Below are 27,270 nucleotides of genomic sequence, written 5' to 3' on the forward strand. Positions count from 1 at the left end.
CAGGATAAAAGAACACTGAAGGCTGAGAATCCCAGCCCCAGAGAGTCTGACTGAAGCCCCTGCACTGTGTACTTTAGAAGCCCCCTGGGCCTGGTTTGGTGGTAGGATTTCGGCCTTGAGTGGCATTAGCTTTGTTAGTCTGGCTCATCCATTTCAACCATCAGGACGGGTCTGCCAAGCATTTCTGATTTTCATGTAGCTTCACATAAAGAATTTCTCCTGTGGACAAATGATCATGACCTGGAAAAGATTTGAGGCCATCTGCTCTTTCTGGGGATGATGAATCCCATTTCTGTTAGGTCTCAAACCCATCGGGACATGTCTACTTGGCCAGTGCTTGAATGGCACCTCCATCACTTGCCTTTGGGGTTCCTAATCTCTATGTACAACGATCAACCCCCTACTTTGCCTTTCTGATAATCCCTTCATTGCTAAGATCAAGCCATCTCAGCTGGATGGACCCACTACTCAGGGACTCCGTGACCTCGCTCCCATATTTAAAATGGTGTAATAATTAATACCACTCACAATTATGATGATGATTAAGTGAGGTAAATAAACCTGATTTACAGATAACATTTAATCAGATTAGGTGGAGTTTTACAGCAAGAGAGTTGTGAAAACTTCCTCTTTATCTACATAATTCAGAACATTTCCAAGCACCAAAATTTAATTGAGTGAACTCAAAATGGCTTTCATATACTCTGAAGGGCTTGAAAAACATTTGCATATATTTCATATTTCCACTAAAAGAATGTATTTTCTTTCAAAAAAGTCTGCCCAATAACCCTGCACCTAATGCCTCCACAGTATGGATAAAGGGTTGAAAAAGAGATATAAAACCAAGGGGCAGGCCAGCCCACTGAGCACAATATTACTTATGATATAGTGTACACAAAATAGGTATGACTGTCAAACATGTGGCAACATTTTAGAAGTTATAAAATAATTTCACAGCCTACAGGATTCCCATCTCCCTGCATGTTCACGCTTTACAAAGCTCTGGAATGAAGACCGCCTGGCTGTGAACCACAGCCCTCCCACCCCACTCCCACCTGGGCAAGTTACTTGGTCTCTCTACAACTTACTGTCTTTGTGAAGTGAGGATGTAGAGATGCTATTGGGGCCCTGCCCATCTCACCTTGGTCCCCCTCAGAGGTCATCTGCAGACAATCCCTTGAATGTCAAGGCCTTCTGCTCCCTATCTGATGGCATTCTCTGGCCACTGAGCTGTACTGTACCCACACTCAAGGCAGGCTGGGGGTTCTGGGGAGTTAGCACTCAACAAGACTCTCAGCCAGGGCAGGATGGGAGTTATTGGCTAAATCCCGCAGCCACTTCAGCCTTCAGCGGGCTAGTCCTGAAGTGTTTTCCATACATTTTCTCAGAGGGGTCCTCTGGGATTAAGCCCCAGTTGCCTGCAGCAGGAAATGACTTATTAACAAACTATTGCCTCGTTTTACTCCTCCTCCCTGCTTCCAGGATCATCTTCCAAATAACAACCTGCTCCCAATCCTTGCCTCAGGGTTGTTTTTCGGAGGAACACAAATCAAGGCAGGGAATAATAAATGTATGTGCTTCACAGGGCTCTTGTAAGAATTAAATTAGCTCATCCACGTAAAGCCCACAGAAGAACACCCATCACATGGTAAACACTGGATGTTTGTCCTGGTTGGGCTTGTTGTTACCTCCTCTGCAGCAAATAATATCCATGACCAATTTGTTTCTCAGCGTATGGAATTTCTGTATTAATGATAAGAAGCACTTGTGTTACATATAGAAAAATGCAACTAGAGAGAGTGAACAGAAAATTCAGTGAGCCATCTGCCTTCAGCCTTGCAGAGCTTCACAAAATGAAATCATGTCTTCATCTAGCAGCAGAGCGCCACGCCAGTGAACATCACAGCGACCAACGTTCCATTGTAGCGCATTTGCTACTTGCTTCAGGATAGTTTTTAATCCGCGTATTTGTCTTGTCCTTATGTCCTCTATCAGATTTCATGAAGATTTATTTTCAGTTTGGGTTTGCTTTTTCAGTCACTAGCATTCATTGAAATAGAGCATTGGTATTTAATTTCACAGCTGTGCTTGGTACAGGACTTCACTCCCCAGTATATTTGTACGGCTTCTTGTGTGTCTGCATACAGACACGAACGTAGTTTCTTTTTAACTGTATGTTAGTAATTTTTTCCTGATGAGTAAAATGTCATGGAATATCCAGAACTGAGAATTTCCTACTGGTTTCCACTGAGAGTATACGTGTTTACACGAATAAACCATGCTCTCCTGACAAAGTCACTTCAAATCCTTCTTATAAATGTGTATGTGTTATGTTATATATCTATGCATATGCAAAACAAGGTAACCATAAAGTTGTGATGCAATTGGGTACTCATGTGAACATAACAGCAATTCTAATAGCAATCACATCACTTTCTCATTTGCACAAGTACGGTCAGTATAACTCAATTCCACCACTTGGCTCTGGATAAACAGGACTTAAAAGCACAATCCACATGGCCTCCATTTTAGGGAGTTCTTTCCAATATGTGAACACATTTCCTCATGATATTAAACAAATGTTAATTACAAAGCAAATACTAAGGAGCTGTGAATCACTGAATCTTGAAAAGTCAATTTTTTAATATTTGGGTTTGGCTTACTCTTAGCTCAAGATGTTAGGAAACATACAAAGTTAATATTACTGCTAATTATTATTATATATTTTATACTATTATGTATTTTTAAAACTACTTAATTTACAAAGTGGATGTCAAGGAATTGTGAGTCACTGACTCTTAGAGATCTGGCCCTTTGATATTTGAATTTAGCTAATTCCTGGCACAAGGAATAAGAACAAATTAACCTAAAATTGCCAAAAGAAAGTATAGTCTTACTCCTGCTTTTTAATTATATTTTGTCACTAATATTATAACAAACAGGAGGAGCAATATAAATAACAAAGAGACTAGAAGTCTGCCATTCTAGTTTAATATTTGTGTTAGTTTATCAATTCAGAGATAGATTTTGTGGGGCAAAGATCCACCCTTCCACACAGTCCATCTGTTTTAGAATCACATTATCCTATTTACACTGTTCCTTCCCTCCAGCCACAAACTAAAGGATAAATTACGTCATTCAGAGACGCTTGCCAAGTAGTTATCAATTTGGACTGATTGCATAAAAGAGACACCTTATCAGTCAGGTCACAAGTCATCATGTGGAACTTCGGTGGACAAAGTGAAAGATTATCTTATTGTAGTATATGGCTAACTATACTGTTACTATATTTTGTATCTTTGTTCAGAATATTTCAACTTCACCCAGTGGATGAATTGATGAGGAGCAAAATGGGTATGTGCACTAAATACTAGAGATTCAAATAAAAGTTCCATTAAAATAAATGACAACAAGTGAACAGTGCCTCAAACAGTGTCTGGCACATAGTAAGCTACCAATAAATGGTAGACACAAGCAGCTGCAACCACAGTGCTCCTGAGAGCATCAAAACCTTGCAGCATGCACTGCCTGGCGCTATAAGTCTTTGGATTTGGGGTGTGTACAAAGTATCATTGCCAAAAAGCAGAATGGAGGAAATGATTTAATTACAGTGCAACAGAAAGAACAGGAAAGATTCGTATCTACTGGCACCTCTCTACTCCATATGTAATAAGGATTAATCTAGAGAGACTAGCAAATACTTTGGATCCCTTTAACTTGAAAATCTTTGAATGGTAAACTCAAACAAATCTTCTCTCTCCACGTGGCTACTGCCATGTCAATCAGACGACAAATCCTGGTGAACACCTCTGATGTGTCACACCTCATATGACATGAGTGGGAAATTCCAAAATATGTAAGACATTGCTCAACTTCCCAAGAACTTACAAAAAGACTCCGGAAAATAAAGGAGAGGTAAACAAGGAGCCTAAGCCAATTAGCACACAAAGAGAAGTGTGCCTCTCTGACAACACATTTTTTTGTTGTCTCTTAACGTTAAGTGTTTACTCTATTGGCCAAATTAATATCCCAGGCAACTCAAATTTCCAACTTTACAAAGTATAGAGTTTTAACAACAATGAAATAAATAAGAGGGCAACAGAAAGTAGTTTAATGAGTGATGTGTGTGTGTGTGTGTACGTGTATTACAAACAAACTCACAAAATAACTTTACATCTCATATTAAGGAATTCAAAACACCCATATTTGTTCCCTCATGCTAAAAAGCAATGTGATTTTAACTTTCATTTATTATTAACTTTCATTTCTTTATTAACTTTCATTTATTATTACTATTTATCCTATAAATCTTTAAACCTTTTAAAAATACTGTATACTCATTATTCCAAAATGGTCATGAGGAGGATTTTCAAAACAGCTCCCCATTTCTATTACTAGTACTTCTTTGGCTCATTCTACAAAGATAAATGGGGACTGATTTATCTAATCAAAAATCATCCCCAGAAAGTAACATTTCTGCCGTTCTCTATGACATCATTTTCAGACTGATCAAGCTTGATTTAAATATACAATGTTATTTTAGTTAAAAGATTAAAATATCCCACGTAAATCTGGTAAACTCAAGATTATGCTATGAAGCAAATGTTTCCACAGAGAAACTTTATGGAATGTTGACAGAATTCTAAATTTCCAAATTCCAACTTGATCTCTTGATCTTTTACTTTACATGCTGACAATGTATGTCTACTCCAGTACTTACATTATTAAATGCTTAAAATCACTCTTGATTTTACTTTCTGTAAATTTAAATTATGTAAGACCTCAGGAAGCGTTAGCATATGCACAGCCCTCTGATGTTAAGTCTGGGGGAAGAATAAGACAAATATATTGGGTGATCTCAAAAATAAAGCTCTACATCTGTATAGTTCCTTGGTGTTCGTGGACCATGTTCACTTTTAACCCAGTGGTGAGGAGAGGCAGCTCCGGGACCATGGACAACAGCCAAGCAGAGGGGTCAAGGCCAATGGACAGCAGTGATGAGTGCTAGAGAGTGAGGGGAGTGGGCTTTTTGGACACTAAGTGGTCAAACATAGAAATGGTGACCAATTTTGCTGGACACTAAGTTGGCAGTGGCGGGAGGGGGGCGGTGACCTGATCTGGGAAGGAAGATTTTACAGATGGCAGAATCCAACTACAGCTCCTGGGGACATGTGCTTTTATTCACAGGAGGAATAGTTTTAGACATGAGCCATTTATTTCCTACTGTGCCAGGTACTTTCACCTGGAAGAAATGCAATTTACCTAACACATGGGAAGTAGATAAGCTCAAGACTCAGATATTACTTTCCAAGATGTCAGTTGGAACTCTCCATCTGTAGAAAGAAGACTAGCAGAATACATGAATCATCCTTATCTAAACACTAACTGCTCCTATACAAATGCAACTGGTTTTAAAAGTTAATCAACAGTATGGCTTTGTCAATATCTTTACCATCACTATCATCTAAAACACAAGGAAGTTTTTAAAGCAACGCTATTCTCTAGAAAACAGAAGAACAAATGTAATTGGTTTTCTGGCACCACAAAGGTCACAGTTAACTATATTAACTATAAAATATTTATGAGCATGAATTGGAACCTTATATCTTTATACACAAATATAAAGACGGTACCCGGCCTCAAGGAACTTGGAGTAACCCTGATAAGATATAAATTTTATTTGGCCAAATACTTCAGAGAAATATGACTAACGTCTTACTCTTTGCCTTAACAGACATCGCTAAAGGATAATTTAAGAAATGTGTGCACTATTCAACTCCAGATTTTACTTACAAGATACCCAGATGAGCACATCATAAATATCTGATCAACTTGTCAAGAGAATAATTAGATAAATTATTTTATTTTTGATTAGTCAATTATGACTTCCAAAAACAAGATGAATACAATTCTTATAGGGAGATTCTTTTGAGATTAATCTATCTTATATGCTATTATCATATAATCTAAAATATGTAAGTTTCATCATGAGAAGACTTCCAACCATTGGCAGTATCATTCCAGTCACACTGTCTGGCATTTGAAGACCCTCACAATCTGTTCCCACTCTTTGACTCTGCTTCAGAGCTAGTGCATGCTTATCTTCTCAATCAGACAATAAAATAAGCAGAGTCTTTGAACTTTATTGGGAACCAACCCAGCCATTTAAAAAATATGACATTCTCATTTTTCTTCCAATTTCCTTTTATTTCCTGTCCAAAGTCTAACATAACGATGGTGTATATGACTTTCTAGGGAGCCTTAGTGTTTTCCTAAAAGCAAGAAATCTAACAGTTCAGCAACATAGCATCTGCTTCCAATCTCCCTGTAGTACTTTTACTGCCGGTATTCCTCCATTAGCACTTGCAAATGATTATAGACTTAACAAGCTCATCAAATGATACTGAAAAAACTCTCTGGGTTAGAAAAATTAGTTATTTTGTTGTTATTTCAAACAAGTTGTCACTTCTTCCTTCTCTCTTTGATGTCTACGTGATACTGCCTTTTTAAAAATGAAAGTCAATTAAACTGATTGATAAATTATTGACCTTAACAATTTCTCCTCACGGGACTTTTCAGACTCCCTTCCTAATGATTAGAGAACGAATAGAGACAACAAAGAAAGTTTGGGAGCGTAGGGCTAGTGACATACTTTGTTTTCCTTCACATTCATTGATTATTTATTTTAAATAGGAAAAGAAGAAAGAACAAGAAAAAAGCTTTACATAATTTATATGCAGCTTTTCACACAAATATGTTTACAGTGAGGAGAAAACAGGCACAGGGTAAATGTGCCTTTAGTTACCGGCTTAGTTCTTCTTACAGATTACTTCCATATTTAGGCATATGAGCTTTTAAAAGTGCTGATGAGACAGATAAGAGGCTGCCCACACATCCTGTTTCCCCAGACGGTCTTGTTACTACATGCTGGGTCCTATCTGGTTAGTGCCCCCTATTACTCTCCAAAGTGTTTTAGTTGGAAGGATAAGCTGCATTAAAATTGTGTGAAAATAATATTGTGATGATAGATAGCTGAATCACCTCAAAATAAAGATCAATTTTTCAAAAAATTCTCAGAATAATTATTTTTCAGTATTTTCAGTGTTGAGTACTTTAATGCATTATCAAGACATGTTCCAAAAATTCAGCACTGAATGTGAAGAAATGATAATATAATCATTTAACCAGTTGAAAAGTCCTTGGTCTCAAGCCGTTACCAACCTTTATATATAGACTTTCAAAGTTTTTGAAGATAAATAATTTTAAAAGACTCTCATTAAAAAAAATAAGTCAGTTAAAAGGTCTATTTTAAAAGACACTTTGAAAGAGTCTTAGATTTTTAGAATCCTTCAGTAGCAATGTTAACAGTTGCATCAGAGTCTCAGAAAAAGAAATGACATTCCATCATCTCAAATGAGGTAACCTTTTGTGTGTGCTCCATTGACCACTTTGGACCACTTTTGAGTATATGAACCCCAACTAAGAAAAATATTTTTACACATATAAAATAAAATACATAGTATTACAATAGAACCCAATTATATTAGAATACAGCTATCAAAATATCAAAATATATCCAAAAAACACTTGTGATAAAGTAATACATAAGCTTCTTAGTTAACTCATTAATATTACTGAATAGCAGGTCCAATAACTGTCCTAATTACCAAGTTGTGATGAACACAAATGATACTTTGAGGTTATGCATGATACAGTGTGATCTGAAAAGTCACAGGTACTGCTCATGTTACTGTGGTATGTCAACTACACTCACAATCAGAGAAAATTTCCATTAAGAGGTTAGTGAAAATGATGCTGCAATATCTTCCCAACCAAGGTCATGACCTCTTTGAATTTTACTGTTATAGGTACAACATTAAGAAAGCCTAGAGGTCAAACTAGTTTATCACAGGTGCATAAATAATTCATTAAACAACTACCTACCCTTGTAATCAGGCAGCAAAAGAACATTTATAAGAACAAAAATCCCCACTGAATGCTTTTTAAGAAAAAAAAAAAAATGAAGGCTTTCAGTGAAAACTTAGTTCAGTTCAACAGAGTGAGAGCTGTTCAACCATAATGCAATAAACACTGAATGTGCTGAATGGAAATAAAGTAGGTGTTTTCCAGGATAATTTAGAAACCAAAAAACTCAAAAAGCTCTAGAACACAGATACAGTGTTTTATATGAAACAGTATGTCCCTTATTCCTATTAACAATATTTTAAAATCAGTTATATTTTAACAAACTTTTTTCTTCTGGTTTGCATTCTCTCATTTTAATTTAACAGCATAATATAGTAATTGACTATTTAAACTTTTCTTTCTCAGATTATTGACTGAAATCCAGTAAGCAAGGACATCAGAAGTCTACATGCACAGTTAAGACCTCAGCCTCAGTGGCTTCATTTCCTGGAACAGACTACAAATGACTGATAGTTAAACACAGCTACTGCCTAAGTAAGGGACAAGGTTGAATCACAGATGACTGGAAACTAAAGGGACCAGGGAAGCCACTTCATCTAACCCCTCACTTTACAAATGAGGAACCAGAGACAATCAGAGGTTGAGGGATTTTCCAGGGTGACCGTGGTAGTTAACGCAACCTCACAGTTAATGCAACACATGAATAGTTAATTCCCTCCAGCTCCTGACAAAGGCAAATCCTGCTCCTGGGGCAACTTCTGTCAAAGCATAGCTATTGAGATGTGAGGTTACCGTCAGTTAGAAATACATCTCATCTTTGCTACCAAACATGAGAATTAGATGACTTAAATGGTGATCACATCTCCAGAACAGAGGCCTTCAAAAATACTGAAAAATTAAGAATTTGCTCTAAATAGTTTTTGAGGTCTAATTTATTAGCGATGTTATTCTGACTACTGAAAACCCAGTTAAGCCATCCCTAATTTTATTTTAGTTTTTCAGATGGCCTTTTTTTCTGATTATAAAAGGAATACACATTCATTATGATAAATTTTGAAAACACAGACAAATGAAGAAAATAACAAAAAGCCACATCCTCAGAGTCAACAATATTATTGGTAATAGTTCAGCACATTTCTTTCCAGATATAAAAGTACACATATATACATACATATGTACATATAAACATGTATTATTAATATAGTATATTAAAATTTTTATATCCTGCCTTTTCCCTTAGCATTATACTGTGAGGGTATTCCCACGGAATTAAAGTTGTTTCCAAAACATCATTAATGTGACAGTCTGTGTTCAGTGGTTATTAAAGTCATAAAGTTTAAAGACATTATAATCAATAAAATGATCTCATTATTATTTTTTGATTACTGGATTGTGTAGGTTTTCACTGGATCTGGTAACTCTAATGCATTAAATTGCTCTAAATCAAACAATTAAAAATATGTTTACAAGATAGCCTTTTGAAAATTTTAAGTGCAAATGGCTAAAATCATTGGGGAAAATGAACAATATCCCAGGAAATTAGAGAAATGAAAACTCAAGATACCACTGGCTACCATTAAATGCAGGAAGATTCAGAAAGGTATTACAACAGTAAGTCCTGACTGGACTCTGTAAAATCATGAAGGAACACAGGGCTTGTGCAAGGAAGCAGCAATTGGTAAAAGCACTAGGGCCTGGCTCACAGTAGGGGTTAAATAAATAGTTGTTGAATGAATAAATGGGAGTCAAATTTACCAACATGTACTGAGAAACCTGAATATGATTATACCCTTTGACTGATCATTTTACTTAAGGGAATATATACAATTTATAAACTCAGGTACTCACTGTAGTTTTCTTAAAGGGGAAAAACTGGTCACAGGACTTGTATATTTGTTAAGTGAAAAACATAGAGACAATTCAAATTAATTTAACAACTATAGTAAAATTATAAGTATTTTGCCTATACTATAATTCTTAGTTTAAAAATGATTGAAATATTTAAAATACTGGTTTATTTAATCTCTTGGAATAAGACTTTATTTCACAAAAACAATTTTTTAATAAAATTTTTTAAAAATTTTATTTCATTTCTTTCATGAACTAATTATTAATTTTAAAACTGAAGAAAACCACTGCATTAAAAAAAAAAAGTTGAGAAGCCCAGATGAGGAAACTATTATTTTTCTTCTAAAATATTTTCTTATAGCCCATCTCAAAAGTATCGCCCACCTACGTGTCCTAGAAGAGCACAGAGGACAGGGACAAGGCTTCCTTTCACATCACACCAATGATGAGAGAAAACAGTCTTGATGTTCTATTTTCCTGGTACCATGACTCTGATGACTCTAATATTTTCTCTTATCTAATCTTAGCCTAAGTATTAGAGCATTTGTTAAAACTAACACACACAAACACACACACACACACTCACACACACACCTTAGAGCGGCAACCTTCTAAAAAGACAACTCACTTACCTCTATAAGCTCTGGCGGTTCGCTCCCTTCTTCCACCACAATGAGCTGAGCTCTTCCTTTCCTCTCATTGTCCCGAATGCCAACGGCAACCTGGCTGGCCTTCAGACGTTCATATTTGTTGCACGAGGATCCACACCACTGGTAAATTTCCTATAAGAAAGAAACAGGTCTTTTGACCACAGAAATATGTGGAGGACATTCAGCCCTGGTGTACTACACACTGTGGCTAATTAGGAAAAAAACAAAAAGGCATAAAAAATAAAATTAAAGCTATCTATTGCTGAGGTATACATAATTTTACATATTTAAGTTATATCTCATTCTGTATCCTGTGGCTTTCTGTTAGCATTATAACGTAAGCATTTTTTTAAACATGGAAAATATGAAGACACATCTCACCATTTATTGTGTATATAATCCACTAAGCACAATTTATGAAAGTAACTTTATGTAGATTATTTAAATTCAGAATAAGTTCAATATTTCAGAAAGTTAGTCAAGAATCTGTTATAGTAACATGTTCTCAATGATCATAAAAAAATGATATATCTCTTTTGTAAGGCAATTTAACCATTCTTATCAAGAGCTATAAAAATAGCTTAAACCTTTGACCCAGTAATATCACTATCTGGAATTTATTTTAATAAATTATTCATAAAGAGAAGAAAAAAACACATGCATAGGGCTTGTCACTGCTGTGTGATTATGTTAGTGAGGCAGTGGGAAGACATTAAGTGTTCAACAATAGGATAATAGTTATATAAACTACAATACTTAGAAAAAATTACTAAATATCAAAGTTATACTTTAACAGAAATTTAGAAAAATAGAAGCAGAACAACAGTTTGATAAAGCTTTAAATTAAATAGATTGCATTAGTTGCCATTTAGATTATATAGTTTAGATTTAGGCACAGTGTTCAGAAGATACACAGCTACAAATGTAAAATAACAATAAAATATCATTGTCTCCAGTAAATGTGGTTTAACAAAAGAAAGAAAGAAAGTTCCTGGCACGGAGGCCTGGGGGGATGTGGGAGTGCACATCATCACACACCATGTGGGTCATATGTCCTGACACAGGCTTTTTCTGAGGGCAGTTTGACATCATATCAAAAAAAGTATATGTGCTTTTAGAAGGAGGAAGTTCCATTTTTAGGAATTTATCTTATAGAACTATTCAAGTGTGGGAGGCAAAGACAAAAAGAAACAAACAAAACAAAGTCAAATGGCCATCAGTAGGGAGATGGCCACATATATGTCCTTATTTGTGCACTGCAGACGATTCTTCGGTGGTTACAAATTGAGGAAGATGCTTAAATACTGACGTAGAAATATCATAAAGAATAAAGGAAAGCCACAGAACAATATAGTTCCCCTTTAAGTAGAAACAAAAATATAAGCTCTGTTTCTGCCTTTTCTGCATTAAAAGATTTTTCAAGATACACAGTTTTAATGCATGGGGAGGTGCACGTATTTGCAGAAAGAAAGCCTTCAGTTTTTACTATATCTAAATCAGTGTTTTTTCTTTTTTTTTTCCAAACGTAACTCACTTTTACTAGGTGCCTATTATGAGCTAGGCGCTGGGAACAGAAAGACAAATGAGGGAAAACTAACAAGGAGAGACTGACATGCAGACAACAACGCTAATACTGCCAGCTCTACACTTGGTTTTCAAAACATTTCCACACATCTGTATCTGGTCCATCTGGAGAGGCGGGGACATCGTGGTTAAGTGTGAAGGAGACAGACCGGCAGCCACTTACTGGCTATGTGACCTTGTGTTTGCACTTTTTAAAAGGGGAAATAAATCAATAACAGCAAAATAAAAGAGCACCCCAAAATTCAGAGAGTCCGGCTCTTTCCTCTGATTATAAGACATTCTCAGTCCAGAGTCATTTCTTCATTCAAAAATAGTTAATCGATTGCATGACAGTGGGCAGGTCCTGGAGGCACAACTTTGAAGCACAGAAGCCTGGGGCAGTTTCTCTGACCTCTCGTATCCCCTCGTTCCTGACCGACCTATTGCATATTCCTCTTTAAGAGCAAAATACAAGTTTTCAGAATTCAAGCCTTTATAAGAAATAAAATAAAAAGGACTTAGTTATTCAGTGTGGTCAAGGGGTGTTTCTTTCCTGCCTTTGAGAGAATTATGTGTTGCTATGGTTTCCTCTCTAAGCTCTTTTCTGCAGCTGGGCATCTGACTACAAGGCTCACATTTGGAGGCAAGTCTGAAGACCAGGCCCAGGTTAGCTGTTAGAAAGTGTGAAAACAACTGGTTCCCAATGATCACCCAATGCCTAATCACTGAGCATTAAAATCAGGTGGGGGAGCAGGGGGGTGACTTTTAAAAATACAGATACCTGAGGCTACCCTTAGGGACTCTTGGGTGTGTTCTGGGCAGCCGTGTTCATTGAACGCTCCCCAGATGATTCTAAACATTAAACCATCTGAGAACCCCTGCTGGTCCCTGGGCGCACACTGTACACGACAGGTGTTACAGGGACGCTGTAACTTCTAATTACCCACTTCAGCCAAGCCTGCTCCTCTGCTAGTACACTTAGGCTCTGAGCTTAGATTGCTTTTCTACTTTATTCCATGATATTGTGCAAACAATTCTTTTCTTAGTTGGTCTGAGAAAGCCAATATTGCACTACAGTGAAATACAGGATGTGGATCCAAAATTAGCTCTCTAGATTTCTCAGACTTGTCAGCAGCTTTTATTACTGGCTTGCTCCGTATTTTTATTTTCATCTGACAGATGTTTAGAGTCTCCCTACCTTAGTTGTATGAACGACCTCTCACCTACTTCAGAGAGATTATATAAAATCACGCTAAATTTTATTAGCACCTGTAAAGCATTATGGAAGCCTGGTAAAAGGTGTTTAAAAATGAATTATGGATAATGATAATTTTATGAACATAATTACTATTCAACATAGAATTTTATAATATTCTTTGGGTCCCAAAATATTTTCTACGATATTACTTTGGGTTGGGAGTTTTTATGTGCAGTATCAATTCACAAATAAATTTATTGTAGAAAATATTCCTCACCATTGCTTAGAGACCACAATTTCAATCTGTAAAGTAGCAAAAACATACCCAGTAAATACTTATAAAAATAATAAAACTTTTAAAAGTGAAATTTTCCTTTTAACTAAAAGATGACTAAATCACTAAAGAGAGTGTTACAAAAAAATTCTTACTGAGCATGAAAATGAATGTTTTGTGTTATGCTTACTCATTACTTTCACCTTATTTTATGCTAATATTTCTATAAGTGATATATAGTATCTTATGCACTAGAATTTTCAGTGTTTCACTCAGATAGGAAATATGATAAAATATGGACTTTAATTTTAAATTACTAAAAGCCAGAACTGTTTAAAAGTTAATTTAAAAACCTGTTTCATTCAATGCTAATTAACTTTTTATGCAAACAGTTTGATTATGGCAGCAGCACATTAAAACATGCTTTAAAATTTTAAACAGAATTTGAGCAATTCATTTAATTTGAGCCATTTATATACCATCACATGTAGACGATGTCTTTAAGACATCTCATTTTAACAGTGCTCTACCAGGATGAAATTAGTTTGTATAGTACTATTAATAAACTGTACAAGCCCAACACTTGCTCTGTTTAGAGGTAGTTGGTTAAGACTACTTCACCACTCTGTGCACAAGGAAACTTTGTACTCGGTTGGCCCTATGCTTGAAAAACTCTCCTGTAATTCAACTTTACTGTTTTTTAAAGGGAGTGGGCTAAAATAAAGAAATTCTGCATAGAGCTGAAAAAGCTGATAGATTTATATGTATTAAATTACAACAGAAAAGGTTTTATTGTTTTACTTGTAATACTTTAACTTGATTTAGATGAAAAACGCTTTGTAAATCTGGTTTATGTGTAATAGACACTGAAAGTTGTAAAGAAAACATGGTTTCAGAAGCAACTATTTTACCATCCAAGAGCCTAAGGAATTTAACAACTCAACACTATATGTTATATTTCTTTGGGGAAAGGATATATAAAACCCCCCTGTAAACACAGAAGCACCCATTCAATTCAGAAAACGTCCACTTAAATTTCGGCCAAAATTTGCCGATATGCATAATGCCCATGAACACCCTCTGGTAGAAGTCTGTGACACTATAATTAACTCAATATATAAACTATTAAAGGAAAACAAAATTACTCTGGATAGTTGGAAAAGGAAGAAATAAGGGAGTAAAGACAATCCATTACTGGCAATTAGTTTGGACCACTAGTAACAAGAAATAAAAGCAAGCAAGCGATATTTATAGAAACAACCACACTGGGCAAACCAGAGATTTCTAAAATTTCCTTTAAACTACATGGTCAGAGTTAACCAGTAAAACATCAAAGTACAGCCAAACTTCATTTGGGGACAGGAAATAAGAACAGAAAAAACAACAGTCAACAATGCCCTCGAAGGGAAGCAAGATTTCAGAAGCTGAGTTTAAAGGCAAGCCCCCAACAGCAATGTGATGCTGGCTCATACATAACATGTACAAAGAATTCAGTGTGGACTTGCTCCTCTTCTGTCCTTTTCTAAGTTATTTATTCTAAATACACCTAAGTTTACAGAAGGAGGAGGGGCAGACCTCCTCCCCTCCCTTGCTTCTGTTGGCTTTATTTTTACTCTGTTTAGTTTTAGATCTAGTTAACTAAACATAGAAGTTTATTCAGAGATCCCTTTGGGTGGAGGTTCTTTCAGCACTGCTTAAAAAATGATGACTTGTGTGATACTTCCAGGAGTCCACTTTTTTTAACTTTAAAACATGACTCTTTTTTTTAGCTTTTGGATACACAAATGTTTATTTATATTCTATTTCATTGTTGTTTAAAGCCAAGCCAACTCAACATCCTTCAATGACACATACACGTGTTTTAAAAAACATCTCTGACTGAAGGATGGAAGACGAACACAGTGAGCGTGGAAGGTCACTGAAGGCTTGGCACAGAAAGGGAGGAATCGCATGTGCGGTAGGGCAGAGCAGTGGTGATGGAGAAGCAGAGAAGACAGAGGGATATTTAGAAGGTTAGAGCCTACAGGGTTGGTAAACAATGCCTTTGGACGGATACTGGAGGACTAGGAAAGGGGGAAATGACTCGGACAGTTCCAGCTTGGCTGTGGCAATGACTTACTGGGTCCAGGTGATGGCTTCTGGAGCACTCCTTTGGTAGCAAGAGAAGATGAAATTGTGCTCCCTATATAATCAAAGTATTTGGCAAAGCAAGGACGTTTTACAGTCACATTTTATCAAAAAATAATTTCTGCCAGCCACATAAACTGGTGACTCAACTATTTTTTACTGACTTAACTGGTACTTCAGACATATGACCCTAAATTTTCCAGCACCTTTAGACATTTCCCATCCTGAAATGGTCCTCAACAGTCACTGTACAATGTAACAGCCTGGGGGTGGGGTTTAAAAACAATCTACCTCAAAGTTCCATCCCAAAAGCTTAAAATCAGAATCTTCAAGAGTCAAATCAAGGCACCAGTATTTTTAAAACCTCTTCTAAATGATTCTAATATGAAACCATGATAGAGAATTCAAGTATAAATCCGAACACAATGAGAGTTGTCTTCCTAGTGCCCTCGTCCGTTCTCCGGTTACAACGTGTGTGCAGTTCCATTCCAGCATCTCTCACGTTCTACCTGTCAAACTCCGCCTGGTGTATGCGTCTGTGTTCTCACCGCTTCACAGTGCCTAGAGGTCGAAGGCTATCTGGTTTTCATCCTTATACTCCATGCGTCCAGCACACACTAAGCACAAATGAAATGCCATTCACCCACACTTTCATTTTAAGGTAAATTTTAGAGATTGAAAATTAGGCTTATCTTTCTCATTATCTTTTCTTGTTGCCTGAAGGCTCTCTCCAATAAATCTAATGGAATGCATTACTTTGGGGCAAGGATAAGTTATCTAAAACAGAGAAGATTTTGCTCAGTTTTTAGTTTAAAGTAAGCCTTTTTAAGTAACAGTAGAGACCAAGTCTGAAAGCCAACATAGCTTTAATTTAAAAGAACCTTGATTTTGCCAGAGTTACGTCTTTTGGGGAGAGAAGTGAGGATGCAGTCTAGAAAGCTGGTTTTGCATTTCAACAACCAAAAGTCTCGACCTTAGGGGCAGAGTATATTGCAGGAAGCACAGAGTAGGCAACAGTGTGAAACAGTGTTAAGACTAGTTAGGTCCAGAAAAAGTAGGTGATTACCAGGGAACTAGGAAACTTGATCAGATTGAATGAGTCTGTGAGAAGAGTTTGGTAAACTTCTACCTATTTGTCATACATTCATCCATGATCCTGAGCATTGGAGCACAAACAACTCTGGGCAGTGACTAGGCAGTTGGAGTAATGGGTGCTGGTACCATCTGGGTACAGTGTCCCCACAACTCCAGTGTGATGTGGGAAAAACAGAGCAGAGTTCCTGAGAGGGGTGCAGTAGAGGTTAACAGAACCAGCGAGGGTCTTGAAGCAGAAACATGGGTGCAGACATATGGGCATCTCAGAAGACCAAAGTGAAGCTATGGATATTTTCCAGCAACTGTCATGGGACAGAGGACAAAGCCCAAAGCTCAAGAATGAATGAAGTGACTTCGCCTCAATGAACGTTAGAGAGGAAGGAGGCTGCATGCTGCAAACCAGACTCACACTTCCATTCTTAAACCCGTCCCCTCTCCCACGCCATAATACTACAGATGCATCTCCTGGGATGGAAAAAGGGATGAATGGTGTAAGCTTGATTTGCTTTAATGACAAACAAAATCTACCTTCATAAGGCAAGATTATTTTATTATTAACTTTCCTGGGGAAATAGAAGAAATTTGATAAACAGATTGAATTATAGGTGAAAAAAATTGCATCTCTATACACATGACTGCGTGAGACTGCATGCTTTATATCGGACAGATATACATTTGCTGAAACTTTGTCAAGTGAGTCTAAGTTCTGTGCCTAATACTAGGAAAAAAAATGAGGGAGGGAGGTCAAGAAGTGGATGAACAGGCAGTGCGGAAAGTGCTGAGAGACAAGTCTCCACACCATGATAGGAAAGTGAAGGACCTGCCCAGCTCTTCAGGGTGAGACATGGAACAGGGCAAGGAGAGAAGGGGCGTCGGGGAACACATTATAAAGAAGGCACATCTGAGTTGAATTTGAGGATGAGATGATATGGTATGCTTGCCAGAGAAAGGTGACACAGAAAAGGAGAGTACTCTCAGCTAAAAAAAAAAAGTGCAAAAATGCAAAAGCGTGGCGTCTTGAAGGGAAGTGTGAGGCACAGGGCCCTGAGACAGTATTGTGCTGTTGAAGAGGACAGGAAGGATTCAGGAGACACTAGGAGGTAGAACAGACGGGGACAGTGACCAGCTGAATGGGCAGCACTTGGGACAAGCTGTCAGGATGACTCCCAGATGTGGGGTTTGAGGGCCTGAGTGATCAACGGTTCTATTCACAAGGAAAGGACAGTAAGAGGAGAAATCTTTTGGGAAAGAGAGGGTGAAGTTGATGAGTTCTGTGTAGAGACTTGTTGAATCTGAGGTTCTCATGATACACACACAAGCAGAACTACCTTGGAGGCAGTCTGAAATACTGACTAAGAGCTCAGGCAAGAGTTCTGAGCTAGACTGTAACACTGAGACTTACCAGTGGGTGAGCAGTTGAAGCTTTGGGTGAAGACGAGTTTAAGCAGGAGGAATCCATAAAGAAAAGACAACGATCAAAAGTAGAATCCTTAGAGAGGTGGGCAGACCAAGTGAAGAAGAATGAGAAAAAGTGGTTTGAAAGGGAGGAGAAACAGGAAGCCAGAAAAGGAGTGAGACTGAAGGAGAAGGGAGTAATCAAGAGTCAACTGTAGCACAGAGGTCAAGTGGAAAATGATCAAAGTGTCCACTGATCTAGCAGAAGGCAACGATGCTCATAGGAAGAACAGTTTGAAAGAAATGATGGGAGTCAAAGTCCAAAGAAGTGGGTTGAAGGCCAACTGGTTGATGAGGAAGTGTAGGCTGCCATTTCAAAGCAGCATGACTGACCACGAGAGAGGACATGACAGATTACAGATAGCCAAGGCAGTAGAGCAATGCTGTAAAACTGACCAAACAAGTTAGCGAGGAAAGAGACCATGCAGAACATCACGATTAATCACTCACCACAGACTCCTACCCCTGTGAAATCTAAATCTCCACCAGTGGATGGCTCTGACATATATTTCTAAAAGAGTTAACTCCAGACCCCAAACTGAGAATATGGGCTTTTTTTCATTATCATTCATATTCTGGAGTTACTGATGCTTTGTGGCAATATATTTAAATGTGATCTTATTAGTTGATTTCACAAATACCTCATGTCTTTAAAAATAATGGGAAAGTAATGATTTATAAATTCACCAACATTAAAATATATAGCTCAAAAGCCTAGTTCCAATGATCCAGTAAATTCCAAATTGCTGAAATCTAGCAATGTCCCTTATTATTTTCTGAAAACACATGAAATATAAGACAATTTATGCAAATTACCCTCAAGAATGTTGATGATTTTCTTCACTTTCAAAATGAGTAAGTGAGTAATTTAACAACCCCGTGCTTGAGACTGAAGCAGTTGCATTGTCACGTCTAGGGAGTATTTGCTGTAGTCTAAGATCCTATCACAGCAAATGTCTCTAAGCCATTTGGTGTATCATCTTCACAAAGGGACTGTTTACCCCACAAAGCTCACTTCTCTCAAACACAATCAAGATACGGGATTTAGGCTACACCCGTCACCTTAGTGTTGGTCAGCTGCCTTTAGCTGGGTGACACCTGTAGATGTCTAACCTACCTTTTCCATACCTGGGTAATAAAACAAACTTGAAGAAGTGACACTGGCTTCCCTTCGTGCCCTCTAAGCAGAAAGTGATCATGAAATAATTAACTCAGTAACTGCTATTAAAATACTATGGTAAAGAAAATTTTGACTCCATTCTTCTTTACTGTGACACACCCCAAAAATAAAGTTCCCAAGGTAACTGCAAGATCTTATCACCATCTAGAAACTTTTGGCGACATACCAACTGGTTAAAGGTTAGTAACATAAACACAGGTCACATGGGTATTTGCTCTAATGTATTCAGGAATCCAGGGCTTAAGTCCTGCCATGCTATCCCTTTAGGGTGTGGGAAATTTCAACAATATGAAAGATCATCCGCTTCAAGTGTCTCTGTAACAATACTATTCCAATATCCCTAACCAGGCACATGAGCAAAAGACAACCTGAAAGTCATTAAAGATAATTAACGACATAGAATAAAGAAAATTTACTATTGAACAGGTTCACGTCCTTGAGCCTTATAATAGATGCTCTGTCCCTATTGTATGAGCCTGGATTTGTGGGTCACAGTCCTATGGGTAGATATTACCTGCGGGAAGAGAGCATATGCTACTAGCACTGCAAGCGATCTACCACCACATTCAACTGTCTAGCCCGTTGTGGAAACTCAGTACTTGCTCAAAAAAATAATAAATCACTTCAACAGTAATAATAATACCACTTTCAGTAGACTGTAAGCCAGATCAGACATAATCGATTCTGAAACTGCTGAAAGACACTGTTACAGAGCCATACCATCTTCTACGCTACCAAGTTCACCTAGTGGAGTTAAAAGGATGTGAACCAGGAATAAACAGAAAAACCCCGGTCCGACCCCAGGTCACCACTCAAGCTGCGCTGACGCCAGTGACCTGTTCACACCTCCTAAGGCTTTTTCCCTCCTGTGGAACTGGATGATCATTGCCGTTTCCAGATGTGACTGTGTGTCAGATGGGACTGAATCACAGCCAGCTGAGGTCCGTAGTGTCTCAAGAACCAGAGTTAAGATAAAAACAAAACAAAAAACCAAGGCAGTTAAGGCTCGAAAGGCTCTGAGAGGTTAATGACTTGCTCAAGATCAAAGGGTAGATAGTTGGAAAGTTGAACAGGGCATTGTTCATGACAACTAAATTGCATTTGTAGAGCATTTACATTACACATTAATAGATGTTTTTCCAAAAAGAAATACTTTCCAGGAATGGCAGTGATGAATCACATTAGCAGTGGGAAGTGTCTCTCTTGTTTAGGGGCCCCAGAGAATATCTAATCAAATACCTGACTTTTAGAGATGAGAACCTGAGGTTACACTAAACTTGGATGAAAACTGAGGTCTCCTTTTTCCATGAAAAGTACTACATTGTGTGTAAAGATAGTTTATAAATTACACAGGCATAAAGGGCTATACTGTAAGTGTTTGAGAAAGACAATTACCGTGCAAGGCTTTGAGAGACTGCAGTAACTGCTTCTGCAACCGTGCGGCTTCATATACTTGATTATCTATCTGGGTAAGTCATGGTTCTGGTTGTAGGGAAACGGAGGGATAGGACAGCATCTGCTTTCTGCCTAGATCTCTAAGTCAGGGACTTAAGCCTGTTTAGGGGAGCAGGTTAGTATTTCTAATTCAAAAGGACATTTCCATGAAATTCATTGCAAGACGCAGGGCAAGACCACTGCCATTTTGGGATGTCTAAGTGTGACACTGGGAATTGTATTTGGGGCATTAACGTTATGCTCTCAACTGTGCACACAAGCTGGTGTCATCCAAGACAGTCAGATTATTCATCAGCAGTAATAAAACCAGAGGTGTACCCTAACTTAGAGAAACCAGTGACGTTTCTAGCTTGGGTCATTTTCCAAACCATTCCTAACCTTAGCATATTTAATCTCTGTGCTGTTGCTAAATTAATATTGTTCAAACAGAACCTTGATTGTGGAGCTCCATTTTTCAAACCCTCAGTGTCCCTTCTCTATACATAAGGAATAAACGTGGCCTCCATCTGACACTCTTTCCCAAAATACTGCCCGCAGGGAGGCAGTAAAATGCTTAGATGGGAATGTGACATCCATAGGGTGTAATCCTGACTTCACCACTTACTAGCTGTGCAACCTTAAGTAAGTTCTCCAGGCAGCCCAAGCCTCATGCTGACTGATGTAACACAGGTCAGGTCAAGTCCCTGAACAACGCTGACCCAGAAGTGTGAGGGGTGGCAATTAGAATGCTGGTGGAAGTGGTGTGATGAGAATGACAAGCCGGAGAAGAAGGACATCATAATCGTGCTCTGTGAGTCCTTGCCTTCTCTATCTTTGCATGCAGGATTTCCATGCTTTTACATCCTTACAAAGTGTTAAAGACACAACTTAAATCCTACCTGCTAGAGTCTAGCACAAGACCTTGCAATAATACTTCTTCGTCATGACAAGAATAATAAGTATACCTGACATTAGAGAGGCCTCTTTTCTTGGGAGAAAACATAAATCAGATGCTGCCCATACCATTAAGACGAGACTCGTTATTTGCACTTGTGCCTTTCCTTCTAATAATTCTGTGAGAATTAAAAAGTGTGGAATAATATGGTGTGTGTGGATGAAAGGGAAAAAATTAATATTTGTTCAAATATCTTCCCCAAATTCTTCAGGCAGGCTGTTTAGACTCAGCCTACGTCCATTTAAAATTCCAGAATCTTTGCTTCCTGGGGGAATCAATTTCCCCCTTGTGCAATGTTTTCCCACACATACTTTATGGACAAAAATAATTGGAGGAAGCTCTGTTCAGGGAGAAGGGGGAAATTATGAAAAATTATTCAATTTCTGTTCTATAGTAGGAAGAACTAAATCATGATTCCATTCTAAACCTATCAAAGAAAATAAAAACTTCAAAGTCCTACTTTATGTGTCATTTAATTCCTTGCCAATTATTCATACGGTGTGATTGCCTCTCACATACATAGACGTGACCTCTTTCTAGCGTGCAGAAAAGTGATTGTCTTCCGTGATGCGTGCATCTGATTTGAACTGAAGGCAGTTTACTTTCCTCTAGGGGTCTCCATGTGTGTATAAAACTTACAGAGCCAAGGTCAATGATGAAGCAGTCACCCCTGTTGAAACTGTCCCAGCTTAAGGGAACTTCCGTGGCCCTGACCACTCTCCGGCCCTTCACATGCAGGAGCTTCTGCGCAGTCAGGTCGTTAGTGAGAACGTGATTCAGTCCCGACGCCACACCTCCAGCCTGATGAGTGGGAGGAGGACAGAAAACGAAACAAAATGGATGAGGCTTCAGACTAGACACAGAAGCTTCTAAAACCACAGGTGCTGTTGCCAAAACGGCCTGCTGGGCCGAGATAAAATAGCTACCTAAGTGCACGTGGGAAATGAAACATGCAGAAGAGAAGTTCCCGGCAAATCAACAGGTTCCCGATTTGTCCTGTGTTGTTTTAGGCTCTTTGTCCTGTCTATTTTAACTATTCAGTTTAAGATTGCAAAAATGTATTGAGAGACTTCAGTGTGTAAAACGTGCGACATAAACAAAAAAGAGTTGTAGCTCCTGTCCTTTGGGAACTAATGATTCTCGACCACTGAGGGAGAAGGCAGACAAGGACTTCAGACAAGAGGGTGACAGGGGGTTACAGGGGAGTCACAAGCACAGCCAAGGAGGGCTCAGAACCGGGCAGCCGAAACTCACACCCTCAACAGCCTTAGGACCGAGAAGGAGCTGAGAGCCTGCATATGGTATGGGCTGCTCCTAATCATGGTGTGGTTTTTACATTAAAAACTCACCTGTCTGTCTGTCTGTCTGTCTTTCTGTCTTTCTGTCTGTCTGTCTGTCTGTATGTAAGTAAAAGGAGTTTACAAAATATGCCAGGCCTAAATATTTATACTCTAAATTTGGTTGCATATCCCCAAATAAAGTACAATCACACTGAACTCAGAAATGCTGAAGAAAAAAAATTGACTGTATCAAGTATATTTAACTTCTTGCATTATTTGAAATAGGCTTTTACCTTTTTTCCCCGCTAATTAAATGGTAGATAATCTTGGGTTTACTTTCACAATTAATCACTAGGTAATGTGCATAATAAAGATGTGGTGTAAATAGATCTCTTATTTATTGATCAAAGGTCTCCCGCAATAAGCAAGTTAGCAGCATACGAAACTCTAAGCAAGTTAGCAGCATACGAAACCTGTAAAATAACCCAGCTCTCAAGTTACAGAAACATATACAATAAATGCAAAGAAAGAAGTCAGGCTGCCCATGTAGCAATCATTAACACATTCTTTACATTTCCACTGAGTTTAGATCGCCTCCCTTCTCCAAGAAAAGGCCCTCATGAGTAAAAAGGTTTTATTGGTATAGGCTAAATGCTGACTTGAGGACAATTATAACCACAAGTTTTTAGAAATATATAATAATTTCCCAGTTCATAATTTTACACAGGTTGCCATATTTCTGACTGCACAAACTCAGCATTATACAATAAAAATAAATACAAATTTTCCATCTATATACTACTGTTCTTGGCCATTTCAATTTTTTTTTTAAATAAGAAGTACACTGTGATCTGATTAAGAAAACAGCCTAAGAACACCGTGGTCTGAAGAAAAAGTTATAAAGCATAGAGTTGACTTAGACTGAGGAGCTATATATATAATACATAATACATATTTTTTATTATATATATATAAAACATTTAGGCTAATTTCATATAGTGAAGTATCAGAGTACCATGTAGTATGAGCATTTAATAATATTTTAAAAATTAATTTGTCTGTAATATTTAATGCCAAAATGCACAAAAGAAAAACTTTGTTTCATATATGTCCCTATCAGACAGTAAGTCGTTCCTCTGTGAATACTGTTTAAATTAACCCTAGAAACTCCCTGCCTCTTTCCATCTATCCTACAGAATGAAAACCAGGTGGTAGATTCTCCAATCAAGGGCACCATAAATACACTTTTACTGGCTGACAGATGCCTGCCCGTCCCTATTTATAATCACGGCTGAGGGCTGGGTCTTGTTGAGCTTGGGAAAGCTGAGCTTAGCCCAGGATTTAAAATAAGGAAGTTGTGGTAAGTCCTCTAAAATCCTTCCCCAACTTCCTATAAAACCTCACAGAGTGAAAAACCTCAAGTCAACTAAATGAGATGGGAAGATGGTTTGAATGTTTCCCAGTTCTGTCTTTACATTACACCTGGCAACTAAATTTGGTTGTTGCTGGCTTGGTAATGGTAGGCTTCGCCAAGTTCTGGCATTCTAAATCAACACAATATCCTTTTCATAGAGTAATGTTAAATACAGAATTCATCCTCACATTTGAAACTTTACTTGCCTTGAGAATCATAGGATCATGGTCAGCAGCTCAGGTGCTGGAGTCAGATGGTCACCCCGTCACTTACCAGCTGGGAGACCTTGGCAAGTTCCATCGACTCTCTAAGCTTCCATTTACTTATCTTAATAGGATGATAATCATAGAACCTGCATACAGAGCTGGTGTTTGGCTTACACGAGATCAGATGTGGGGATGACTTAGTACATTAAGCAAGAACTGAAATATAACATCAGTCTTTGCTCTTCTGGGTGTTAATGATCTCTGCTTCCACATTTCCTATGAAGTACTGGTGCATCTGCACACACTGTCATCCACTCAAGGCCACTAACGATAAGATAGTAAACTGATTTTTTTGGCTGATAAATTTGACCTCCATGTACAAACATCCTCTTTCTAAAAAAGGCTGATTTGTGGTGGTTTGGAAGTTGATAATTTGAAGGGAATTATCCAATAATTCTAAAATTACTCTTATCAGGTCCACTTTTAAATATGTGCCCAGAAGTTTGATTTCAGAAGTCCTGCTTTATTAACCCAGAAGAATTAATAATAGCCTAAGTCCCAAATGACTGCATATGTACTACAAAATAGGTATTTTTATTGTAGTTATTTTATTATAATTTATTATAATTTAATCCTCAAGCCTCACGACACCTCTACAAGGAGGCGGTTGTTATACCCACAGCACCTGTGAGGAAACTGAGCCCAAAAAGCTTGTGTACTCGCCTGGAGGCAAACCAGTCACATGTGGCAGAAATGGGTTCATAGCCAGGATGACAGCACAGTATGTGCTTTTAGTAACGACAAGTCCCGGCTTATTCACAATGTTAGGTGCACTGCCATGAAGGATGTTTCAGGAGCATTTGACAAACTGTAGTAACTCGTGTGAATTAAATAAAATAAGAGGGACGAGTTTCATATGTAGGGTGGCTCCTAGTCTAGAGTCAAAAAATGACTTCAAGAGAGAAAAGAACTGGTAAGTGTTTTGTCCTGATCTCAACAGCATCACAAAATATTCAACTAAGACTCTGATCAGGAAAGAGTAGAAATAAACCCTAGCATCACAGTAGGCAAATCTAGTATATATTCAGAGTTCTAGTTTAGTTCTGAGATTTTGAGTCTCTACTGGGTTAATATGCTGGAGGGGTTGGGTGGTAGGGTCCGCAGAACCCCTGTGGAAGCACGTTTGATTTTGAAAAAAGTTGTTTCTGAAGTGTCTGTCTAGGGAAGGTATCCCTCACACTTTAACTGAACACTCCTGGGGGCAGAGGGGATACTGAAGGATGGCCAGTCTATAAAGGTCACAGAGAGTATTCCAGAAAAAAGCTACCCTTTACTGAAGGTTGCCTTCAAAGGATAGAACTATTTAACTATTTGGGTTTTTCATTTGTTTGAGAAGCAAAGCCATTTGATGATTAGAGCTTCAGGCCAAAACAGATAAACTCTGTGTGTATGTGTGTGTGTGTGTGTGCGTGTGCCAGTGTGTGTATATTTGAGTCTGTGAGGCTGAATCACACATATGTTCAACTCAATAGTTTCATTTGTATCATTTCCAATATCAAACCACATTATTTGGGAAATGTGTGTACAGTTCTTTGTATTAACTGAAGTTATAATTGTTATAAGTACTGGATTAATATATTCCAAAACAATTGAAATTCCCAAGTTGTGGGTTATTTGCAGCAAATTAAGAGATTCTTTAGAATAACCAAAAAAATTATTAATGCCCAAGTTGCCTGTATTTACTTAACTTTATTAAAAACTAATCTATCAAATGAAACTAAGTCTATTTTACATATTATATCATATATTCAACAAACATTTATTGAGCCCCTGTTGTGTGTCTAGAAAGTCCTGGGGATGTATCAATGAATATAGCAGATTAAAACAAAAACAAAACCAAACCGAAAGCCCTGTCTTCTATGAACTTTCCTTCTATAAATATGTGAAGTGTAGGGGGATCGGAAGAGAAAGGGGGTCATAAAACGGCTGCAGAGAGCTGCTTACCTTATACTTCAGACCTCCTTTGAAATAGCCAACAAAATCAGTGGACTCGTAGCCTTGAAGTTCTCTGTTCTGTACTGGCTCGCCACCCAAATAGTCATCCATCTGAACAGTAAAGATGGCAGCAGCTGTACTTTCATCCTGAGAGCACTCCTTCCCTGAAATAGCAAATGAAAGCAAGGGGAAGGAGTAAGGTAAATCTTCTAGTATGAAGAAATTCAGACTTTGAATTATATACCAACACAATAAATTGATATATATGAATTACTCATCTTCAACAGAGCAATCTTTTAGCAGAAATGGTGTAACATAAAACATTATTTTGCTAATAAATAAAAGAATTGTTTTGCTCCTGCTTTCCAATTCTCTCTTTTTTTTTTTAATTTTAAAAGAAATAAAACTGTCTGAATAGGTTCAGGAAGATATGAAAATATTTTTCAATTTTTTTAGCCATTATCAGCATTAATCTCTAGGTTTCCAATAAATGAATATGTTAATATCTGCAAGGAATACAAACGCCATAGGCCAGAGCTAAACAACACTCCTGAGAATGGGAAAATAAATGTACCTAGACCTTACCCCTATTTTTGAATCCCAGTGTCCCCACTTCACTATCTCACTGATATAAGGTAATATTCTCTGAAGGAAAAGGGGCGAGTAAAGG

At 37.8% G+C, this 27,270-nt stretch overlaps 1 protein-coding gene across 1 annotated transcript in view; it reads right to left on the reverse strand.

Annotated features, from left to right (window-relative positions):
- Positions 1 to 27,270, reverse strand: part of SCIN (scinderin) — a 66,650-nt gene that overhangs the window by 33,013 nt on the left and 6,367 nt on the right. The window contains exons 2-4 of the mRNA XM_010972025.3: positions 26,610 to 26,764; positions 22,345 to 22,506; positions 10,407 to 10,556 (exon numbers count right to left, since the gene is read on the reverse strand). Of these exons, the coding sequence (XP_010970327.1) occupies positions 10,407 to 10,556; positions 22,345 to 22,506; positions 26,610 to 26,764 (467 nt within the window). The remainder of the gene's footprint in view (positions 1 to 10,406; positions 10,557 to 22,344; positions 22,507 to 26,609; positions 26,765 to 27,270) is intronic.

This window comes from Camelus bactrianus, chromosome 7 (assembly GCF_048773025.1).
Source record: "Camelus bactrianus isolate YW-2024 breed Bactrian camel chromosome 7, ASM4877302v1, whole genome shotgun sequence".
Taxonomy (NCBI): Eukaryota; Metazoa; Chordata; class Mammalia; order Artiodactyla; family Camelidae; genus Camelus; species Camelus bactrianus.